The sequence below is a fragment of the Anabrus simplex genome, chromosome 1 (assembly GCF_040414725.1).
Source record: "Anabrus simplex isolate iqAnaSimp1 chromosome 1, ASM4041472v1, whole genome shotgun sequence".
NCBI lineage: Eukaryota > Metazoa > Arthropoda > Insecta > Orthoptera > Tettigoniidae > Anabrus > Anabrus simplex.
The window spans coordinates 697,258,483-697,283,798 of NC_090265.1; the positions used below are offsets into that span (position 1 = coordinate 697,258,483).

The 25,316-nt window shown below is 38.3% G+C and overlaps 1 protein-coding gene across 1 annotated transcript in view; it reads right to left on the minus strand.

The window, feature by feature from the left end:
- Positions 1-25,316, minus strand: part of fab1 (fab1 kinase) — a 296,509-nt gene that overhangs the window by 249,094 nt on the left and 22,099 nt on the right. The window contains exon 6 of the mRNA XM_067159454.2: positions 22,593-22,857. Coding sequence (XP_067015555.2) covers positions 22,593-22,857 — 265 coding nt within the window. The remainder of the gene's footprint in view (positions 1-22,592; positions 22,858-25,316) is intronic.

Below are 25,316 nucleotides of genomic sequence, written 5' to 3' on the forward strand. Positions count from 1 at the left end.
AACGAGTCAATAAGAATATATTGTAATGTTTTATTCATTAAGATTCCTTCGACCAACGTATAGCCTGTCATAATCGATACACGTTAGTATTGTCTCCATCAAAATTGCGCTTTCCGCATAAATATGTTTCTTCTAATAGCCAGTGTCATTCCTACAATGTGTTATTTTCAAGATATTAGTGGTGACAGATTCCATATAATTCAGTCATGTGTTGTGGCGAGTTGAAGTAATTTTATTTTATTTGCCTTTTCACCCTCTGCAGTGAAGTGTGTGTGCGAGATCATGTGATATGCTGGCCCGGCTCAAGGCTAAAATTGTGTCTATTGAGTGTGCGTGAAGTGGAACATTCTCTGAAGCAAATGAACCAATTATGGGAAGCAATTGTGTAGTAAAAACTTAAATCGTAATGTTTCTAAGAGCCACACCTCCAACCTAAAGGATATTTAACCCCAGTGATACTACCTAAATCTTCCCTTATTGTTTCAGACATCTTGAAATATTCATCGGACAGCCAAGTTAAGTATCATGCGAAATGTGAAATACTTATTCTGGTCTGGCTCAGACTTTTCATAATTCTCATTTGTCAGTTTCAGCTTATATTCACTTTGTTCAGAAGAGGACTACAGACCGAGGATCGAATGACAGTACCAGCTTTATAATGTTATCTATAATTCCTAGAGGACCACTTCAGTCAACTTGGGATTCAACATCAACTACAAACATGTGGCACTAAACATGTAAGTATCGCCAGGATCAAAGGAAGGACAAGAGGGGCAAAGGAACCTAGCAGACCGCAGACGGAAATCAAGTTTCATCATAAAATTTAAGTACAATTTTGTAACATTATCTGTCCATCTATTCAGAAAATTTAATGATCTTCAGCAGAATTGTAGTTCTATTAGTTATGAGCAGTTCTGAGATATTTTCTTACTTAATTCTTACCCAGGTACAGGTAGATTTGAGAGTGAACGTGTGTGAATTGGGTTCTGTTAGACTAGAAGTACAGTCGTTTGTCTTCTGAAATGTTACTACCTCAGTGAAATTTCTAAAAATAAGACTTGAATAACCATTAGCCTACTGGATAAATGAGAATTTAAAGGATCATTTCTGAATCTCGTGAAACATTGTGGGCTAAATTATAGGTTGTGCTTCATTCACTGCATTGCCATGTGATATTACAAACTGTGTCATCTTCTAGAAATATTTATTTCAGACATCTATGATAGACTTACTAATAATAATAATAATAATAATAATAATAATAATAATAATAATTGGAAATCGGGTTAAATAGAAATATAATGGTCATGAGTGATAAATGAAGTTAGAGTTGCTCATGTGGAATAAGTGAAGTTGTGCTCAGCTGTAGTTATATTTATCTGGAAAATGGTATGCCTGCGGACAATTATTTTTGGAAGCATTAGTAATGGTATACAATGCGTTCCAAAAAATGTGGAGCACGTGTTGAAAGGTATTTCAACATTTGAATAATAATTTTTAGACACTCAATGACCAAGTGGTAGAGTAGTCAATTTTAACCGAGGTGTTGTGGATAGTTATTGTTTCTACCCAGTTTTCTGAATAATAAAAATGATTTTGGAATATGTCGTCATTGGATTGTTGGAATAAGATTCGATTAAGTGATAATTCTTGTTCAATCACAAGTCACGTCAGGATATGGAAGTGTAGATTTTAATAGAAGGTCATCAGTCAGCACAATCCAACCTTCTATTCCCCATAAAAGTCATGAATAAAAATTAAGCCTAGGATTTGAATATAACTTTTAAATAAATTTCTAGTGTCCTGAGTGTATGGAATGAATGTGAATGTAGCTAGAAATATTTTTCAGGGTTATTTATTTGAAATGTGGTTCCTAATCTGACATCTTGTTCATCACGGTGGGCCAGATTATTCCAGCGCTGTCAGTACTTTTGTTTGTTTATTGTAGATTGTTGCTTAATTCTTAAGGCAAAGATTAGTGACAGAATTAATCTAGTTATAAAAAGATTCAGTTTAAACTGAATAAGATCGATTAATTTTCCGAAAATAAGCAAGTACAAGCAAAGTATTGCAATATAAAATGTAAATAATGTTTAGTCAGTCAGTCAGCCATAGTCAACTCTAAAATATTCATATTAAAAAACTTTTCAAGGATTTATAACTCAAATATTAATCCTAATTAATAATCAAAAATTGTATTAGTTGAGAGACTATCTTCATTTACAAAATAGTTATGATGATGATAGAGTTGCGCGTTTTTCTGTAATATAGTGTACAGATTAGGTTTAGGGATAGCATGGTATCAACCATGTGCACAATGTTAGACATTTAATATCGTCATTGCTGGGACAAAAACCCCTAGCAAAAAAAAAAAAAAAAAAAAAAAAAAAAAAAAAAAAAAACCCTATGTGATAATATTCTTGGAGATATACTGATTCACAGCACATACATTATGAAGAGCGTGAATGCCTTGACAATATTCACACAATATTGGACCTTGGATGACAGAACCTTACTGGCCAAAGTTCCAAGCTAAAATATTTCACATAAAAGGTTTTGTCCCGGTAGCGGTGATATTTTGTTTAAAATAATGCAGCTGGTGTTATACTTAAAGATGTTATGGATATCTTATTATTATGGATCAATTATCCACGGATAGGAAGGAGTTCTTCCATTTATTTAATTTTTGCGCAGAATATTCCAGATATGTCCGCATCAGCAAAAATCCAGCAATGTGAATTTATAAAATGTATGTTTATTGTGGAAATTGTAAGTTCGTGTCATTCAGGCAATGTTCAGCAAGAGATGATTTTGTTAAATTTAAATTTATTTGTGCATATCTTAAAATAAATGTCAAGCCTGTTTTAAATTGTTTTCTTTGTATTGTCGTCAACCCTTGTCCTTTAAATGCCTCTAAAATTGGGACAGCTAGCAAACGAACGGTCCACCTTGGAATCTCTTGCAAGCTTGCTGAGATAGTCCGGGTAAATAGGAGGCAGTATTAATATATGTATAATGGCATTTCAAACACAGTTATGCAATTACAAGCTCATGGTCAACCAGGTGCATATATTCCCCAAACTTTCGAATCCTACTTCATATATCCAGGAAGAAAGTTGCATTTGTCAATTTACACATTGCTGATGGAACCTGAGTACAAACATTGCTGCAGGACAAACTAGCTCATTCCACAAGACTAATACATTCAGTGACACCTGTTGAATTTCCTGGAATGAATTACCAGCAAATTTGAAATAATCTCACTGTTGGAAGTTTTGGACATACTCTTCCTTTTTGTTCTTCTGTTTTATGCTTCATTTCTTCCATTTCAAACCTAAACTTTATAAGATGGACAATATGACACTTCCCAGGCTGACTGTATAGACGCAGGCAGAATATATAATCAATTGTAAGGAGATAAGTATTCGGAATGCCAAAGTTATGCTGAAAAATGCAAGTTCGATACTGAATGCTCTCCCACCTGGTGGCCATGATTGTTAAGGCGTTGAAGTCTATATGGTCTGACACCATGGTTAGCCGGTTCGAGTCCTGTTGGTCAAAAAACTTTTCAACATCAGAATGTTGACTGGCAGGTTAGGAGAGGTGGTGGTATACAATGTTTAATCATTACATTGCATGCCAAAAACCTGGATTTAATTTCAAACTCTCCGCAGTGTTCATGTGGAGCGAGGGCATATGATGCTGTAGTTGGTGACTGGTCCATTGGATGGGCTCATAAAGCTTTGAGCAGTCCTTTGGTGTTACTCAACAGGAGTAGGCTATGTGCTAACACCAGGTTTCACCCTCTCCCTACATCACCATCATCCCACATCCAGACGTGCAGGTTGCCTATGGATGTCAAATAGAAAGACCTGTAGCAGGCGAGCCGAATATGTCCTCAGACACTCCTGGCACTAAATTCCATATTTTAATAATAATAATAATAATAATAATAATAATAATAATAATAATAATAATAATAACAACAGGGGTTAGACAAGACTGCAATCTTTCACCTTTGCTGTTCGTAGTTCACATGGATCATCTGCTGAAAGGTATAAAGTAGCAGGGAGGGATTCAGTTAGGTAGAAATGTAGTAAGCAGTCTGGCCTATGCTGACAACTTGGTCTTAATGGCAGATTGTGCCGAAAGCCTGCAGTCTAATATCTTGAAACTTAAAAATAGATGCAATGAGTGTGGTACAAAAATTAGCCTTTCGAACAATAAACTGATGTCAGTAGGTAAGAAATTCAACAGAATTGAATGTCAGATTGGTGATACAAAGCTGGAACAGGTAGATAATTACAAGTATTTAGGATGTGTGTTTTCCCAGGATGGTAATATAGTAAGCGAGATTGAATCAAGGTGCAGTAAAGCTAATGCAGTGAGCTCGCAGTTGCGATCAACAGTATTCTGTAAGAAGAAAGTCAGCTCCCGGACGAAACTATCTTTGCACTGGTCTGTTTTCAGACCAACTTTGCTTTATGGGAGCGAAAGCTGGGTGGACTCAGGATCTCTCATTCATAACTTACAAGTAAGAGACATGAAGTCCGGCCCCGCGGTGTAGGGGGCAACATGTCCGCCTGTCACCCGGCGGCCCCGGGTTCGATTCCCGGCCGGGTCAGGGGTTTTTAATTGTAAATGATTAACATTCCTGGCCTGGGGACTGGGTGTTTGTGTCGTCCTTAATGTTCCTTTCCTCACATTCAACACTTTACACTTCCGCCATTTCCAAATACATGCAGTTTCTGCTGGTACAAACAGGTGGAACAATGGCAGGAGGGTTCTCAGAATGAGGAGATAAAGACTATGTTAGGAATGAACTTTATGGATGAAGCTGTACACATAAACCAGCTTCAGTGGTGGGGTCATGTGAGGCAAATGGAGGAGGATATGTTACCTACGAAAATAATGGACTCTGTTGCGGAGGTAAGACAAGTAGAGGGAGACCAAGACGATGATGGTTAGATTCAGTTTATAACGATTTAAAGATAAAAGATATAGAACTAAATGAGGCCACAGCACTAGTTGCAAATAGAGGATTGTGGCAACGTTTAGTAAATTCACACAGGCTTGCAGACTGAATGCTGAGAGGCATAATAGTCTATAATGATGTATAATAATAACAATAATAATAATAAAGAAAACAGGTAGGAAATGGTCCACAGAATGCAAAATATTGCATTCATGAAGAGATTTTGGGAGGATAAGAAGGCAAAAACCATCAGGCCAACAAAAAGTTAAAACACACTCTTTGAATGGGCATAACGGAGAAAGCAGCAGAAGAAGAATGAAAGCTCTTCAGATGGAAGTGTTTCCAGTAATGATAAAGATACACCCTTAAAGTTAACATGAAGGTGGGTCTCGAACAATACATAAGGTGATGTGGGAATGAATGAACAATCAGTTCCTTTACAATAATCTCTTCTAATGAATGGAGGGGCTAGAAATATGTGCACAAATATTGGAAGATTTCTCAGGAGTTTCAGGTATAATAAGACTGAAAACATTTAACAAGTACAGCAGCTGGCTCTTTGAGAAAACTTGGCCTGGCTGGTTGTAACATGTAAGGGCTGCTTGCTCAGAATACAGTAAACCAGGCTGAGTGGCTCAGAAGGCTGAGGCGCTGGCCTTCTGACCCCAACTTGGCAGGTTCGATCCTGGCTCAGTCCGGTTATACTTAAAGGTGCTCAAATACGTCAGCCTCGTGTCGGTAGATTTACTGGCACGTAACAGAACTCCTGCGGGATAAAATTTCAGCACCTCGGCGTCACTGAAAACCAAAAAAATAGTTAGTGGGACATAAAGCAAATAACATTATTACAATACAGTGAGGTCATTAACAGCAGCTTCCACAGAATAGGAGACTTTTGGAACAGTACAGTTTGTGGATGAGGGATTCCAGTACTCAATCTCTGCCTTGTAGATGAAGTGGGGGACTATTAAAGGCTAACTGAAAAACCTTCAAATGTGCTAGGCAAAGCTAGTCAAAAGAAGAAGGAAAAGAGGGATTGCTTTTAATAATAATAATAATAATAATAATAATAATAATAATAATAATAATAATAATAATAATAACAATAACAACAACAATAACAACAACAATAACAATAATAATGGCTTTACGTCCCACTAACTACTTTTTATCAGTTTTCGGAGACGCCAAGGTGCCGGAATTTAGTCCTGGATGAGTTTCAAACAACAACAGAACAAGCCTTGGGAGAAGGCTTTTTGATTCCCACATCCGACCTATGAGAGTAGGGAATTAATGATGGTGGTGGTAAAAATATGAAATGAAATGGCGTATGGCTTTTAGTGCTGCGAGTGTCCGAGGATAAGTTCGGCTCACCAGATGCAGATCTTTCGATTTGACTCCCGTAGGCGACCTGCGCGTCGTGATGGGGATGAAATGATGATGAAGACGACACATACACCCAGCCCCCGTGCCAGCGAAATTAACCAATTATGGTTAAAATTCCCGACCCTGCCGGGAATTGAACCTGGGACTCCTGTGACCAAAGTCCAGCACGCTAACCATTTAGCCATGGAGCCGGACGATGGTGGTGGTGATGATGGTCATGGTGGTGACGACGACATTGATGAAGTAGTAGGCTTATTTTTGGTGATGATTTTTTTAAACATCTGACTGAGCGGACAATCTTGCATCACCAGAACACTGTTTTAACACACAAAATAGACCCTATGAACTTGAATCTGTTTTTAATTTCTTTATATTGATGGCACATGTAAAATAGTCATGATAAAATATAACTAGTCAACTGATTATCCGAGAGAAACCCCTTATATACTCCGAAATATGGAACCAAAATAGACATCGCCATATGTCTCACTCATTGTTGACTGTTCAGCCAAGAAGGCCTTCACTTCAGAGGGTCCCGGGTTTGATTACCAGCCGGGTCGGAGATTTTAATCCCGTTTGATTAATTTTTCTGGCTTGGGGCCTGGCTGTATATGTTTGTCTCAACACTGTCCTCTTCACAATGAGACAACATAACACACTAACAACCACTACAGAAATATGGAATAGTGATTACATCCCTCCACATACGGTCGGCATCAGGAAGGGCATCCGGCCGTAAAACAGGAACAAATCAACATGTGCGACAAAGTTCACATCCGTTAGTCCACAGGTGTGGGAGAAGAAGAAGAAGAAGAAGAAGAAGAAGAATTCAGCAGATACTTAGCTAATTTCATTTCAGTAACAATAGTAATGCCACAAACTTAATCACAGTCAGAACGAGAATACTGAAGCTGGGCTCATTTGTTTCTATGTACACATTTAACATTAAGTAGCTCAAGAAATAGTCAGGCATAGGGGTTGTATAGTGTGATGAGCACCCGCCCCAGTGTTTGACAGCATAGTTGTTGCCTATGTTCTGGCCACCAAGGAAAGATTTCAGGTACAAAATGAGACGAGTGTCAGATGGGGGAAGGATTGAGATACAAGAGAGATGCAGAAATGTTCCCAGCCAAAGCTTGCCAGGGGTTGTTGCCACTACATGGGAATGAGCATTGCTATGAAAGTTCACAACACTCCAACTAAATTTCTTAAGTGTTTTATAATAGGTGGTGACACTGATGTGGGTACCACACGGCAAGAAGTCTACAAGCAAAATGCCTTGTCTGTCCCAAAACTCTGATGATGATGCTTGTTTAAAGGAGCCTAACTTCTAGGTCATCAGCCCCTAATGGTATGAAATGAGACAAAATGTAATGACAATTTAAAAGTCCTAAATTCATCCACTCCCCAGAATTCAAAATGTGATGAAGAATGAATGGATGCATATGAATTTAAAATAATCAGCAGATCCAACACACAGTACTGAAAGTTAAAAATATTTCCAAAATAAATCCACTGACCAGAATTCAAACAGATGACTATGAACAATGATTATGAACTTAATCAGTGGATCCGACTCGCAATGCCCCACTTACCTGAAACTATCGTAAAACAACAGTATTACTGACCAACGGGACTGCTTCCAAAGCACAATCCTGAATCGATGATGCTTGTTCTCTAAAGGGGTCCAAAATCACAGGCAATGTAAGCCCATGGTGTTCCACATATAGTGGTACCAATCACAGGTACTGTAAACCCACAGTGAACCACTCTCTGCTGGTACTAATCACAAACTCATTTTGTATCTAACATATTACTCGCAAGTAACGGTGACTCTTGGTGTTCCCCGCGTGATGATACTAATCGCAAGTAGTTTCATGGTTCTAATTCAATCATTCCTTGGTTGTCCCTTTTAGTCGCCTCTTACAACAGGCAGGGGATACCGTGGGTGTATTCTTAATCTGCTTCCTCCACCCACAGGTGGTGAAAAACTCTATGCATAGGACTTCCAAATGGTTAGCCTCGGTCTGGTTGATCTTTTATGGTGACGACAAGCGCTTCCAGTCCATGGGCTATCGTTTTGTTTCAGCAGTTTCAGGTCTCATTCCCAGTCATGATAATACTAAATAGTCATCATCATCATCAACACCATCCTCCTCCTTCACACTGTACCATGTCAAAAATTGTAATTTAATGTCCAAATGCTTCATTTTGCCCTCTTCTGTAAGCACGTGTGGAATCCAATTGTTGCACAATTTGCAAAGCTTCAGTTTGTCAGACACAGTTTCATGAAACAGCAACCACGAAACACATGAAAAAACCCAACAGACAACCACATCTAACAAAATAATATTCTAGCACTAGAAATCAAAAGAAAACTATTACCTTTGTAATCAGACATTTAAGCAAGATGAATGAAGAGTACATGATGTTTCTTTGAACATGTACCAGTGTTGAAAAATATATAAACACACCTTTTTACATCACAGTTTCTTGGGATAAAGCTACTGATCTAGAAGATATGACAGGGTTATCCAGATGAATATAATTTTTCACTGGTAAGTAGCAAAAGTTTATTCCATGAAAGCACAAAAACTATCATCTATGGCCAACAACCTTCCTTTCTCTTCTGAAGAAAAACTGGAGAGTAATGAGTGATGGTGATGACAGAAGTACATCAACAACTTACAAGATGTTTACAGAACAAGGTCCAGTCAGCAATGACTCAGACATTACACAAGCAAATACATGACTCATTTCTAAAGTCCATCAGTTCAGCCTTTCAACAGTTGAGGACTGAAGAAAGAGTTTTGAAAGGTTTGTTTATTCAAAAGTTTTGTTAGCATTAGATTAATTATTACCCACTGCTTACTCAGCTGAGTAGAGCATTTCATAATGCACTGTGCAATATTAAAAAATGCCTAAATTTAAAATTGAGTGAAAGAGAAATTCTGATCCTGGAAAGAGGCTTATATCCACTGGGTGTAGCTACAATATTGTAACACCTCTAGTCGAGTCCATTGTGGTGTTGGCATGACTGATCCATTTGACGAACACTCCTCTGGGGTCTCAAAGTATCAACAAAATCAAAGCTAATAACGTTCAAACAGTACTTCATACCAATCTTAACCTATGGTACCGAAACCTGCACCCTCACTATGAAAGACTCATCAATATTGAAGGCATCTGAGATGAAGTTTCTTAGGTCCACAATTCAAAAAACCAAACTGGACAAGTTAAGGAATGATGTCGTTAGGAAGGAAGCCGGGATTGAGACATCATTATTAGATCAGGTCAGCATGTCCAGATTGAGGTGGTTTTGGCATGTAATGAGGATGGAGCCAACAAGGACAGCATATGTTAACTTGGAGACATGTGGCAAGAAAACGGACGGTGGGAAGACGAAGAACCCACTGGATAGACATTGTAAAGATGGACATTGCAGATCAGGGAAAGACACTGGAGGACGTCATTAACAACAGAACATATCTCAATAAGACAGAATGGAAGAGGCTCACCAACAGTAGCCAGGAAACTGGAACTGTAAAATCATGATGATGATGGACATTCGAGTGGATGTCCTTCGAGGAAGGATCTACACCATCACTTGATTGTTCATCCTCTGTATGGGTACTGCAACAGCAGACCACCAAAAGCCCCATCCTTGTACACCAGTCAATGCTGATGATTCTATGCTAGCCAGTGCAACTTGGGCGAGTCTCTGGTGACAGGTTAATCACTCTAATGCAAGGATCAATGATACAGTCTGTGGCTCAATCTGATGAGGACTGAGTGCCTGGAAAGCAGCCCTCAGACAGTTGGCATGATCATAGTGAAAGGTATACTCCTCATGAAGGTGCATCTTGTAGATAGAATCATAGAAAAAGGACTCAAAATTAACATCGACAAGATAAGGTGATGACCATTATTAGAACTCATAACCCACACACATTCTCATGAACATTTATGAGAAATAAGTTGCAGAAGTACTGAAGATTAAGTGTCTTGGAAGCTGGATTACAGAGAACTTTGACCCAGATTTACAGATCCATGTATAAATAGAAATGGCTCATGCTAGCTTTCTGTGACAGAAGCCTCAGCTTGAAGATATGTCACAACTTCGTCAGATGCTATGTATATTCAGTGCTTCTGTACGGAACTGAAACATGGACTCTGAAATGTAACACAATTAGGAGAATAGATGCCTTTGAGATGTGGGTTTTCCAAGGGACGTTACGGATTTTATGGACTGAGTAAGTCTTCGGTGCTGTTGTACTCTGATGCACAAGGGAATGAATGTTGGTGTATATAATCAAGAAAATTAAAGAATGATAAGTACAACCCCTCAAATCGATCATATAGGGTAAAACTGATGGTCATAGTCGAAGAAAACACTCCTGACTGAGGAACTTGTGGGACTGTACAGGACTAGATTTGAGTTGACTGATGACAACAGCTGAACATCGTATGGACTTCGAAGTCATTGTGGTCAACCTCCAGTAATGGAGAAGGCACCACCACCACAAGAAGAAGAAGAAGAAGAAGAAGAAGAAGAAGAAGAAGAAGAAGAAGAAGAAGAAGAAGAAGAAAGGCTACCACATGATAACTGATGGAGACATCACTACACATCAAAATGCAGGTTAGTGTCACCTGGTTTATGTGGCATCAGGTCGCAGGTGTCCTCTAATCACAAAATCCCCCTGCAGCTCAAATCAAATATCTATCATGTCACTGTCTGTCTAGTGGCACTCTATGGAGACAAATGTAGGATTGTGATGAAGTGCCACAAGCAAATGCTGTACCCTATAGAAATGAGAATGCTGTGATGGTCACTGGGAATGACACGGCTGGACCATGATAAGAATGAAGATATCCGGAACATTCTGAAAGTAGCCCCAATACTCGACAAGCCAAGAGACTGCACCGTTAATTGCTGCGATCTACAGCCATGCTAGAGGGATCATACCATCTCCTGTAGGGAGAAAGGGGCAGTCTACCTGCTTGCGTCAGCACGGCTACACTTGGTTCGGAAGGCATCATGTTAAGAGTGTGGTCAGGTGTATGGTGTCACCAAAGGCAAAGTTTTCTGTTTGGGCAGTACCACACTGTTCCCATAGCATGAGTGTGTTTGTCACAAGTTGTTTACCTTTCTGTGCGGCCAAAGATCCCAGCAATTTACAGTAAGCTTCAGTGGTTTGGAAACAAGGATAGGGCTGACCCATATTCTATCAAGACGCACTTGTGCTCGGCCCATACGAATGGTAACCCCAAAGACGGGGATATACACTACAAGCACTCTTCGTCTTTGTCTATCCTGGTACATTTTCTTCTCTTCCTCTCTGTGCCATGTCTTGTATACTAGGTCCTGCTCCACTCATTTAGCCCATCTTTCCCTCGTCTGGCCTCTTATCCAGTAGCCTTCCAGATCAATCTTCAGCCACACTCTAGGTGTTTCAACTCATTCCATAATATGCCCAAAATATTTTGGCCATAATTATTCTATATATGAAATTAGTTGTTGTACATGTCATTGACAAGTTAGTTACCATACAATTACAGCAGCAATGCCATCTAGCAGAGATAGGTGGCAGCAGAAGAGACAGAGCACATCTAAACCAATAACAGCAGTCGGTCGGTGTTAAGTTGCTGTTAAAATGTTTTAAGTGCTTAACACATTGTAGCCCATTTCATTTTGATTTCATCTGAGTCAACGACATTAGGACATCCGAGGCCTAGAAAGTCTTTCACTCCCTGCCTCCTTAACCCCATTACGAATACGTTTTTCCTTCCCCTCCCCCCTCATACTACAAGTGATCGTTCTTTCACATTTTCCTTCCCATTTTGATAGCCATTTTCGTCATCTTCCTGACTGATGAATGTGCACTTCTGCAGCTTTTAACAACCACAACCACCCAGCTTTTAACAACCACAACCACCAGCACCAGTTAAATCAATATGATGATGAAAGAACAATATACCTTCATCAGCAATGCTCGCCATACATGGAGTAAGTAATAAAAATCTAAAATTTCTTTACATCTCCATTACGAAGGCTCAGATATTAAAAGTGTTGGCGAATTGGCTACATGGTTTGAGGCACGCTTCCATTCGGGAGATAGTCTGTTCAAACCTCACCGTCAGTAACTGAAGAAAATTTCCCATGGTTTGTTTTCACACTAGGCTGTGCCTGAATTATGGCCACAGTTGCTTCCTTTCCAGTCCTAGCCCTTTCCTAACCAACTATCACCTTAAGGCTGGTATGAGCAATAAATTTCGTGGTTAGGCCCGTATGGATGGATATGACTCACCTTTTACAAACTTTTTATTCTTCCACCTAATCAATACATAGTTTTACTTCCAAATAGTACTACAGTGAAAAAACTGACTTCATTTTTCAGGAATTAAAGCTTATATTGCTGCTTCTTTGTTACTTTTTTTTTTTTTATTGCATTGTCAATGAGGCTTATTATAAGAAATAAATTGACAAGAGGGTCAATCTTTTCAATACAATATATAAAGTAAGTGATATTACGTCAGTCTTGAGGCCAGTTTCAGCTACTTAGTGGCCATCTTCAGCCAAACAGAAGTTAAACAGATCATGTGATGATAACTAAAACATATGTATAACAGACAAAGACAATGTTGCAGGAATGATTATAACATTAAATTACATATAGCAACAAAATTCATGGTTATGATCTTGTCATGATACGATGTTTTTAAGTTCACTTAAGACCTCAGACAAAGAAGTAAATCTGGAAATGATAGACAGAATTAGGATTGAATAAACATACAGAAAAGAAATTAAAAAGGAGAAAAATTATTTATGAGACTCACCTCTAATGTCTGATGTACAGCAAGCACTGACTTGCAGGAGAAGCAGGCAGGCCATGTAACAAAGGAGTAGGTAGGGGTTAATTAGAGGCGAGTGTCAAATAATTTTTCTCTTTTTTAATTTATTTTCTGTATGTTTATTTTCCTAATTCCGGCTATCATTTACAGATTTACTTCTTTGCCTGAGGTCCTAAGTGAACTTAAAGACATCATGACAAGATCATAACCATAAATTTTGTTATTACAATGTTATAATTATTCCTGCAACATTGTCTTTGTCTGTTACACATATATTTTAGTCATCACATGATCTGTTTAATTTTTATTTGACTGAAGATGGCCACTAAGTGGCTGAAACTAGTCCCAAGACTGATGTAAAATTATTTGATATATTGTATTGAAAAGGTGGACACTCTTGTCAATATATTTCTTATAACTGCACTTCAATACGGAACAAAAATGAAATATATAGCTTATAAACAGGCTTATTGTCTTGAGGTTCATGTCACGGAGTTATGTTTGTTCAAGTTGCATAGAGTCTAAATTTGTTTAAAATGGAATCGCAAGCAGACAAAACAGAGTCTCTTCTTATGCTTCTTACGCCGGCAATGATTTGGTGGCACACTTAACCCAATTTCTGGCCTGTCAACCGTGCATAACTCGTCAATTTCAAAGCCCTTATTGCGTACACATTTTCCTGATTGTAGACAATGCCTCTGAATTGTTTCCAACTGTCAAATGGTATTTGCTACAGTCTCATATCCTTTCTGCAATAGCAGGTGACTGACAATAGTTTTGTTGCTTCAGCTTATCGTTTTGTATTTACGAAAAAAGTAATCAAAACAATGGATAAGTGTGTTCTAAACATTCAGGAAGAGGGGGCCACTATTTTAAGACTGATGAACCCTGGACTTCTTTTTTATTACATAAGTCTCTGTACCATACACCCAAATTTTTCAACTTCCTTTTATTATTCTTTTATTCTAGACTGAAAAAAAATGGGAATTATTATCTTCCTTACAATTTCTGCTCTATTTGTCTTGAGGAGTAAAGGTGTCCGGGTTTGAGTTGCGAATACAACACTAACTTATGTATTTTCAATATTATTTTTGTTGCGCAGAAATTTGTTTAATTCAAAGTTACGTAATTCGAAGTCCAATTTTTTTGGTCCTGATCACTTCAAATTATTGAGGTTCCACTGTAGTTTCAACCGTATATAGCCGCTATCCTCGACTATTCATCATAAAAATTGAAATTAGGAGGATATAGTGTCATTATAAAAAAACTTCTGAGTTAAAACTAAAAAAAATATAAACACAGAAAATACACTAACGTACACATTTACAAATACTTAGACACTTGAAAACGGTCAAGTGGATTTGAGATTCCAGCATAAAAACTTTCCAACACTGACAGCTGTTTATTAACTTAACCATTGTGGTTTGATTTTTTAATGGTCTGTACTGACTACGATCTCTACTCCAATAAATACACTTTGATATTTGAAATCAGTCTTGTCAATACCTAGAGTTATTTAATTAATTACTTATTATCACCTAATACACTGTACATGTTTTAAGGACCTTATTGTCCCCTTCCTGTTTTCTCACACTACCAAATAGCTCTTGGACCTATTTACTTATTATTAAACACCAATCACATTCTTAGCAAATCCTCTTATGACTTGTACCGCATATTTAATTCCAATCATCATCATCATCATCATCTTCAATGTCCCACTCCAGTCGCCTGGATGTGGTTAACAAACCTCCTCCACTCTTTTCTGTCCTTCCACTTTTCCTGCTCCATTACTTCCACCACAACCAATCCAGGTTCTCTAATGTCCTTCCAAATCAGATCCATCCACCCTTCTTCTTGGTTTTCCCACTGCTTTCTTTCCCTTAACTTCTCTTTACAATTCCCTTCTTGCTACCCGTTTCTTTACCATTCTTTTTACATGTCCGAACCATCTCAGTCTTGCTTTCTGTATCTTCTGTACTAACAGTTCTATATTTAGCTCTTCCCTGATCTTTTGAATTTTGAATTCTATTTCTTCTTGCCTTTTTAACTGATGTTCTTAAAAATTTCATTTCTGCTGCTTGGATCTTATTATCTTGTCTCTTATTAGTTACCAGTGTTTCTAGTCTGTAGTTACAATTAGTATGAAATACTGTTTATATAATGTTCATTTCGTTCTCTTGGGTACTTTGTCATCCCATAAAAGCTCTCTGATTTGTTGATAAAATGTTGTACCTTTACTTAGTCTGTTATTAATTTCAGGGCTGATTTCATTACTTCCATTAATAATGCTAACCAGACATGTAAACTGTTCTACATTCTCTAACCATTCTCCATCTATGTTCACTTGGCTTCTCTTTTCCACAATGCATGACTACAGTTTTCTTTTTACTAATTACCATTCCAAACTCCTTCAGATTTTCATTCCAAATGTCCAGTCTCCTTTGTAAACATCTCTTAATTGATACATGGCTTATGCTATAAATAAACTCAAAACTACACTATTCTATTTACAATCTTACTAAAATATCAGCCTTGTCTATTACCTACAAATATAATCAATTTATTAAAATTAGCAACTCTTGAAAATGACCGAAATCTTCCAACCTAGAATTTACGTCTGCTAAATGTTGCGGCTACTTCCATCTGTCCTCGAACATTTCCTAGAGCAGTACCTTCTAACTTCACAATAAATTAATATTCTGTTGTACACACATAAACATAGTTGGACTTGACCTTAGCATGGGGCAACATGCCTGTCAGTGGAACACTGATACCAGGATCAATATCTTACTCCTCATTCGCATATTGGAAAATGATTGATTTGATGCCTGAATCAGAAACTCTGTCAGTTGCTCTATTCAAAGCTTGTACATTCACCTTGCCCTTAATTTCTGCTGGTTGTTTTATGATTCAAAACAAATATGAGTTGTTACCTTGAAGTGGCGCGCAGGGGGAAAAAGGAAGGGTAAAAGGGCTGACAGCTGTGCCAGGTGCACCACGGTAACCTCGAAGGATATTCCCCCATTAAGACCCTTACGCACGGATATGATTTGTTTTAATAACATCGGGATATCCTTCACTTATTATAACCAAATAAGACTGTTCCTTCCATTATACAGCCAGTGACATGCACATCAGCAACTAACCAATTTTTATTTGTGTCAACACTGTGATAATTTCTTGTATAAATGATGCAGTTTTTTTTAAATGTATATTTTACTATGATTTATGGTGGAACTATCAATAGACAATGACATATGGCACCCTTATTTGACACAAGTGCAATTTTGAATGCAGCTACACCAAAATCATTTTCAAGTTTCATTAATCCTGTGATCTCCTAATTTTTATTCTGGAATAGCAAATCCACCTGACCATTATCAAGTGTCTAATGTTTGGACTTTTAAATCTGTACATTAGTGATTTTCTGTGGTTATATTTTTGTAGTTTTAATTCAGGAGGTTTTTGTTTATTATGACACTACATCTTTCTAATTCCAATTTTTATGATAAGTAGCCGAGGATGGCCGCTATGTACGGTTGAAACTAGTACTATTTGAAAGTAAAACTATACATTGATTAGGTGGAAGAATAAACTAAAATTTCTAGAAAGTATGTATCGGCGTGATGTAAAACCAATACAAAAAAAGTACTTGCAACACGAGATTTGAAATATTATACACATATTTTTTATGAACAGTTTTTTATATACCTAATATTAATAGAGAGATGGCCAGTGGAGACTTACCCAATTCAGTAATTTACAACAAAAATGAATCAATTATTGACACAATGAGAAAACGGAGGATTGCATTTTTGGACAAATATACCGTTTGCCAAAACCGTTTGTCAAAAATATCCTCAATTAAATTTAATGACTCATTAGCCGTATGCACGTTTGCCGAGTCTTGGTGGAAATATCCAGACTGGCATTCATTGTCTATCAACTGTCAAAAATGGTACGAGAATGTCATTCCTATATCTCTGCCCAGTGATTGTGGTTTCAAAAACTATAGGTCCTATTATTCTGTCTGCAGTTACTGCCGCCAGCACTCCAATTTTTTCACTCTAGATGAACTTAAACAAAATATCATGAGAGAAATTGAGGCTATCTCGGTATATGAACTAATGCGTATAAATGAAAATTCCATTAGATGAACCCAGAAATGTGTAGATGCAGGTGGAAGACATTTACTACATATTCTGTGACAGGTGAGAAATTATTTTACTTTGATTATGCGTTATTATGTGTGCTTGTTATTTACATGTGATTCATATGGGCGCTCTCCCAGCCCCAAGCTCAGTGAGTTGCCATGTGCTCGTCTGAACTTCAGCTCGCCTATCTACCCACTGCGCTGGCCAAGCGGCTGGCCCCACTTTGAGTGAAAGATCCTGTATAGTAACATAAATTGGTTTTTATGTCCCATTAACATATTTTTTAATGGTTTTTTTAGATGCCACAATTTTGTCCTGCAAGAATTCTTTTACATGCCAGTAAATATGTAGATACACGGCACCTTCAAATATCACAGGACTGAGCTGGGATTGAATCTGTCAGCTAAGGCCAGAAAGGCAGTGCTGAGGGATCGAATTAATGATAAGCCATGTACATAGCATTCACAAATCTGGAAAAGGTATTTGATAATGTTGATAGAACCAAGCTATTTGAGATTCTGTGGTAATCAGGATCAAATATGAAGGAAGATTATCTACAGTCTGTCCACGTCTTGTAATCTAACACCTGGTTTCTGAATCTCTGCCTAATCATAATGAAGTCTATTTGATACCGTCTTGTGTCTCCAGGTCTTGTCCACATATACAGCTGTTATTTGTGGTGTTTGAACCAAGTATTAGCAAGGACTAAAATGTGATCAGTGCAGAATTCTACCAGCCTATCTCCTCTTTCATTCTTTTGTCGCAAGCCAAATTGTGCTACTAAATTACCTTCTCCTCCCTGGCCTACCATTACATTTCAGTCTCCCATTACAATTAGATTCTCATCTCCTTTTACATATTGTATTACATCTTCTATCCCTTCATACATTCTTTCTACTTCATCCTCCTCTGCTGAAATAGTAGGCATATAGACCTGCACTATTGCGGTGGGCAATGGCTTGGTGTCCATCTTGACAACAATAATGTTTTCACTATGCAGATCTGGTAGCTTACACGCCGCCCTCTTTTGTTATTCACTGTTAAACCAACTCCAGCACTATCCCTGTTTCATTGTGTGTGTTGATAATTCTGTAGCTGCCTGACCAGAAACCTGTCCCTCCTGCCAACACACTTATACCAACAACATCTAACTAGCCATTTCCCTTTTTTCAGATTCTCTAACCCACCACAACAATTCAAACTTCTAACATTCCACATTTTGACTTTCAGAATGTCAGTACCACGTATTCATCTTCCTGCTTATTGCCCCATCTTGAGTAGTCCCCACTCAGAGATTTGAATGGGGGACTATTTTACCTCTGGAATATTTTACTCAGGAGGAAGTCATCATCACAACACAATTCATTCACACAGGAAGAGCTGCATGTTCTCAGGAGGTAGTTATGTCTGTAGTTTCCCATTGCTTTCAGCCATGAAGCAGAATCAACATAGCTAAGCCATATTAAATATTACAAGGCCATACCGATGATGATGTTTGTTGTTTAAAAGGGCTTAACAGCTAGGTCATTGGCCCCTAATGGTACAAGGTGAAATGAAAAGAAAATTAAAACTTCAAAATGTATCCACTGACTAGAATATAAAACGAATGGTGATGAAAAAATGATCATGTAGCAAAAACAATCAGTGGATTCAATTCACAATGTCTTAATTACTGGGATGAGACATTATCTAAAGGGGTCCAAAATCCAGGTCACCAGCCCCGTGGTGTTCCTTACATAGTGGGACTAATCACCGGCGCCAATATTCCTGTGGAGTTCCTCACTTAGTAGAACTAATCACAGGCCATGTATACTCACGGTGTTGCTCACAAAGTGGTACTAATCATAGGCAATGTAGACCCATTGTATCACACATTATGGCAATGCCCAGAGGCAACACAAACCCAAGGTATTCCTCACACAATGGTACTACTACCCTCAGGCAACGCAGACCCACGATTTTACTCACATAGTGGTACTAATCACGGGTGCCAGTCAAACTTGTGGTGTTTCTCACTTAGTGGCACTAATCACAAGCAACGTTGATGTATGGCGTTTCTCATAAAGTGGTACTACTCACAGGTAATGCAGACCCGCTCTGAACACAGAGGAACCAACCGGCAGAATACACACAATGACCATTATCACAAACAATGCCCAGACCCGTTGTGTTTTGCGCATAATGGTACTGCTTCTATGTAACGTAGACCCATGGTTTTTCTCACAATGTGGTACTAGTTGCAAGTAACATCGACCTATGGTGTTTTGCATGTAATGGTACTAATCATAAGTATTCTCATGGTTCTAAGGTCATCACCCCTTGGTCGTCCCTTTTAGTCACCTCTTAAAACCGGCAGGGGATACCCTGGGTGTATTCTTCGTCTGCATCACCCACCCACAGGGTGTTGTGTGTTTGGTCCGCGAGAGCTATTTTACTTCGCTCAAGTCCGCCAGCAAGCTGGTTAGGACCCCCCTATCCGCCACCTGGGACGGGCCACGTGGAAGTATCACCTCTTCCCCTGCTACGCCAGCGTAGTAGGCTTGTGGCAAGGCCATATCAGTCAATAATCCAAGACTGCCACCCTTGCAACTTCCAAAAGGTTGATAGCCTCCCTTTTCGATGAACCATTTGTTAGTCCGATCTCTCGACAAATACCCATCCAGTAGGTTGCCCCTACAGCTCCTCTGTTAGAACTCGAACAGAAGAATGTGCTAGAAATGTTAAGCTTTTTGCCACATGGCATGATTGTTTTTCTAACACTTTTATTTTACTTTAGGACAGCACAATTCAAAGCATATCCACAAGCAGAGCAATGGCACTCCAAATAACTGACAAAAAACTATAAACAAGCTCTCAATTCCCTCTCTCGCTGGTGCCAGCTTAATATCCAAAACCTACAGAATTCTGCATTGAGTACTTGTAAACACCTTCTACATAGTTATGTGATATTAATAAAACAGTAATAGCCAAGTTTAATCTCGTGGTAGCTGGTACTTAGGGTTAAGTGAAAGTTCCCATAAAAATGAGTGAGTGAAGTAGGATAGTAAAATATTTCATTTGCATGTTTGTCATTTCATTGGTATAAAAATGTGTGATATTTTCATAAAAGTTGTTAAAAAATTGTTTCCCCTTATTCTCTTAACCCTCTTGCACCCAGGGCACCAATCTATTGGCAAGAATGCTCATCACAAGAAATAAATTTAATAATTAATCTGTATTATCAGCCTCAACAAGATAGAAGGTATTAATAATTGAGTAACTCCACCTTTACAATACTGTACAATGTTATTACTTTCTATTTTATTTTAAAACATCAACATTGTACAGAATTGTAAAGGTGGAGTTAATTATTAAGACCTTCTATCTTGTTGAGAACGCTCATGTCACCAATACCTCTGCTTCATCGTATTTAGTGGTTTTGGTAATTTGTGTTGCGTCAGACGGCAACAGATGATCATAACAATAAGTTAAAGCATTCATTTTTATTTTAACTGACAGATAGATCCACCAACCCTAAGAAATATTTTTTTATTTTCGACAAACGAAACCTCTTGACCGTGAATATGTTGTGGTGGTTCTGTTTTTGAGTGGCTTATGAATATCATCATTTAATTTTGTTATCAATTAATTTAGAGTTTATTTTGTTTCATTGGTATTTCAGGTGTTCACTGTATTTCTCGAACTATAATTATTCATATTCTCATAAATCCTTTCCTGCATGTGCTTGAGTCACCTTTTGACATAAATATGTCTTATGGCTGCGGTCATCCAAAAATTTGTGTAACGTAACGCAACAAAATGTGTGATGGAAGTGTAACCATAGCACCGTGCAGGCAGTGATATAAGATACAAATGGGGGGTCAGACAATGTTACCTAGCAACTGTGCAGGCAGTGATGTAAGATATGAATGGATGGTCAGACAATGTTACCTAGCAACCATGCAGGCAGTGATGTAAGATATGAATGGATGGTCAGACATTGTTACCTAGCAACTGTGCAGGCAGTGATGTAAGATACAAATTTGACCATGTTACCTATTAACCATGCAGGCAGTGATGTAAGATAAAAATGGATGGTCAGACAATGTTACCTAGCAACCGTGCAGGCAGTGATGTAAGATACGAATGGATGGTCAGACAATGTTACCTAGCAACTGTGCAGGCAGTGATTTAAGGAATGGTTGGATGGTCAGACAGCGTTACCTGGCAACCCCGTAGGCTATGTTTTATGGCTATATGAAATTAGTAGCCATTAATGGATGGCCATAACGGGGAGACATTTATGACCATTTGATTTTCGCAAAGGGAAAGTGGTTTCTTTTCCTTTCAATGGCTGGGCAAAGCTCAGGGCCAAATGATTCTGATATGTCTGAATAGACAGTAATAGTGACTTCGATGCCACGAATGATTCCCATTATATGGAAACTGATGACTATACTCCTGAAGATTTCCGCACAGTCACAGCTGCTCACCGTGCATCGGACAGTGAAGAACCAGGCATCAATGAAAGTTACGTTTGCAGTGAATAACCGTTGCGTCATACTTAAATTGCAGCACACAAATCATACTGATTCAGAATTAAATATTTGTTCTTTCAGGTATAACAGTGAAGAAGTCTAACAAAATAATATGTGATATTTCTGTCAATGAAAACCAGTTTTTATTTTTCAAAATTTAATTCTTTTTCACACTAACTATAATAATATGTCCAAGGTATATTCATTTCTGAAACAAACATAGTTCATATATTAGTGTGATTTATTTGATTTTTATGTTTACTATGATCATCTGACGAGAAGTCGTGTGGATGTGGGGTACAGGGTGCGAGGGATAAGGAAGCCTGCTACTTATGTACCTATCTCAAGTCTCAAAGCCTAACAAACATCTATTCAGTCTGCAGTGACTCCTGCAAATTGAGGTGGTGTTGTGAAGTTTAATAAAAGTGTAGTGCAACTGAGCAATAGTTACACATTTATTATAAGTACTGCATAATGAATAGTTTAATAATGCATATGCATCTAATTCTACTGTTAGGACTAATGTTTGTAATGAGTGTAGTATCTGTTCCAGATGCTGATAGTGAACTGTTAACGTCTTAATATTTTGTATATTTTGGTTGCAAAGTGACAAAAATTAGTCTGAGCTCCTTCGGCAGATCCCTGCAGATAGGCCGAGTGCAAGAGGGTTAAAGGTACTCTACATGATACATATGCTGTCATTACCTGCCAAGAGCAAATCGGTCCTCCTGGAAGCCTACGGAAACCTTCCTGCGTCCTGCTGAGCTATCCTGACTCTCCGTTGCGCTGTTTCCTATGCTGCTGCCACTGCCTTGGCTTGTGATGGTCATCGGTGAAGTGGCACTACCAAACTTAGTTTGCAGGTCTTCTTGAAGAGAGCGTAGTTCAGCCGACAGGTCAGCACCCATGTCCACAGACTGCAGGTAGGACAGGACCACCTTACAGCAGTATGTGCAGACTCGAAGGTCACCTGGATATAGAGAATATTACTTTCAGTGTTTGCTTTCTATCACTGTGCTGGACTATAGAGTCATTGTGAATTTTATAAAAGTTGTTCAAGTGAAAAATGTGATGATGGTGATTATTGTTTTAAGAGGAAGTACAACTAGGCAACTATCCTCTACATAACATTAATCAGAGAGAAAAAATGGAAGGGATCCAACACTTCAAAAAATGAAGGTATCGGCAAAAGAAACACAAGGGCCATGAATGGGGTGAAAATGAAAGGCACCTTATGCCTCGAGTGCTCTAATACCGTTGGGGTCGTAAAAGAACAAGAGTCGACAAAGGGAGGTCAGATGGGGTAATGAAAGTGAGGAGCTCAGCACAAGTGGAAGCAATGCGAGAACTCAGCTAAGGGCTCCGTGGTCGCCAACCCATGCCCCCCAAGTTAAGAGCCCCTGAGGCCCCTTTTAGTCACCTCTTACGACAGGCGGGTGATACCGTGGGTGTTATTCTACTGCCCCCATCCACAGGGGGATCAAGAGAAACCGAAACAAAGCTGGCAACACTGCAGGGTCAGGTGTTTGCAGTAACAGGGCCAGTCTGAGAGATGCATCCATTATGAAGAGTCTGCCTCTGTAATGTAACAGTTAGCACTACTAGCTACCATCCTTGAGAGGCCTGGCTTCAATTTCTCATACAGCTAGAGATTCAAGAAGGGTATGAGGGCTGGTACGAGTTTGAAATGGTACACACAGCTCATCTTCATTCAGGGGTGTACCTGAATCAAAATGCATCACCTGGGGATGAGGATACGAGCTTAAGCCTGCCTGGTGGCCATTATCATTAAGGCATTGAGTGTTTATGGTCCGGGACTGTGGTTAGCTGCTTCCAGTCTCTTTGGTGGTAAACAATCGTCATCAGAAGCTTGGTTGGCAGGGCAGGAGAAGTGGTGGCATACAATTTCTAATCACTAGATTGCACACCAAAAGATTTGGTTCAATTTCAAACCTCTCCACAGTGTTCATCTGGAGTGAAGGCATATGATGCTGTTGATGGCAATTCATCCTGCAGATTCACAATTATTTATTATTTTCCACCTAGTCGATACAAGGATAGCTTAAGGCAATTTAATGGTTAAAAGTGGTACATGTTTCGTATTTTATCAACATCTTCAGCCACATAATACTGTTTAGATGAAAAATATATAAAATTGACAATGTAATGCTTAAGAGGAAGTGTCCTTAAAATTAACATAAGATTGACAACATTAAAACAAACAAAAAACTCAAGAGAAAATATATAAATTATTTCTACAATTGAAGGCAGTCGTCAAGGAAACACTTGTACAATATTCCATAGAGAATATGTGCTAAATGAATATTCTTTTCTTAATAATTCATGAAAAAAGGTCAATTTATAAATTATAAATTATACAGTTTATAAGTAATTGTCGAAATGAAGAAAACCAGATATCACAATGTGGTTCTTATTATTAATGCAGATGAAAATATAACTAAACAGTGTTATGTGGCTGAAGATGTTGATAAAATACGAAACATGTACCACACTTTTAACCATTAAATTGCCTTAAGCAATCATTGTATCGACTAGGTGGAAAATAATAAATAATTGTGAATCTATTGAAGTGCGACACGGACCATGAAACTGATTTTATGTAATCATCCTGCAGATGCGGACATTGAGTCTTCAGCAGACTCCTTGGTGTTATTTGACAGAAGTAGGCTATGGGCTGCCACAGCGTTTTACCCTTTCACTACCTCATTATCGTGAACATCACACACTCAGATGTCCAGACAAGGTCTGTGACCCAAATTCCTTGTATGGAGCCTCCACGCAGTCTTAAATCACAGTTATGGAGCAAACCCACATTTTCTGTGTCTTGTGGTGATGAAATATTAAAATCCTTCAAAAATTAGACACCAAATTTTCATAGGATTAATGCTTTCTTCACTTGCATCGTTGTTCAAAGGTAAAAAAAAAATTGAAACTAAGATCTATCAGAATGGCTGCAGAGACTCTCAGCTGATGAATTAGGTTTGCAAAACTATATTACATTACTAGAGGTGCCAACTGTTACGGATTATCCGTAATTATTATGGATTTCCCCTCATGATTACAGCATTATGGTCAAAGGGTAAATTATTACGAAAAAGCGACATTATAACGAAAATATAATTTCCATAGAAAAAATAAGGAATAAAGGAAAAATGAATCTTTTCGAGCATTAGTACTCGACTCTCTTTGTTTCAATGCTTGTGAGTTGGCAACTATATTTATTTGATCGTGACTTCCTTTTGCTACCCGTGAGTGTCATGAAATTCATTGTGAATGAAGGAACTCTACTCTGCTATTCTTCACTATAAAATGTAATCTTGTTTTATTACAGTATTAAGTGTACCTAAGAGTAACTCTCCCACAGAAAGGGTTTTCAGTGTTGATAGGAAAAAAATAGAACTACTTCAG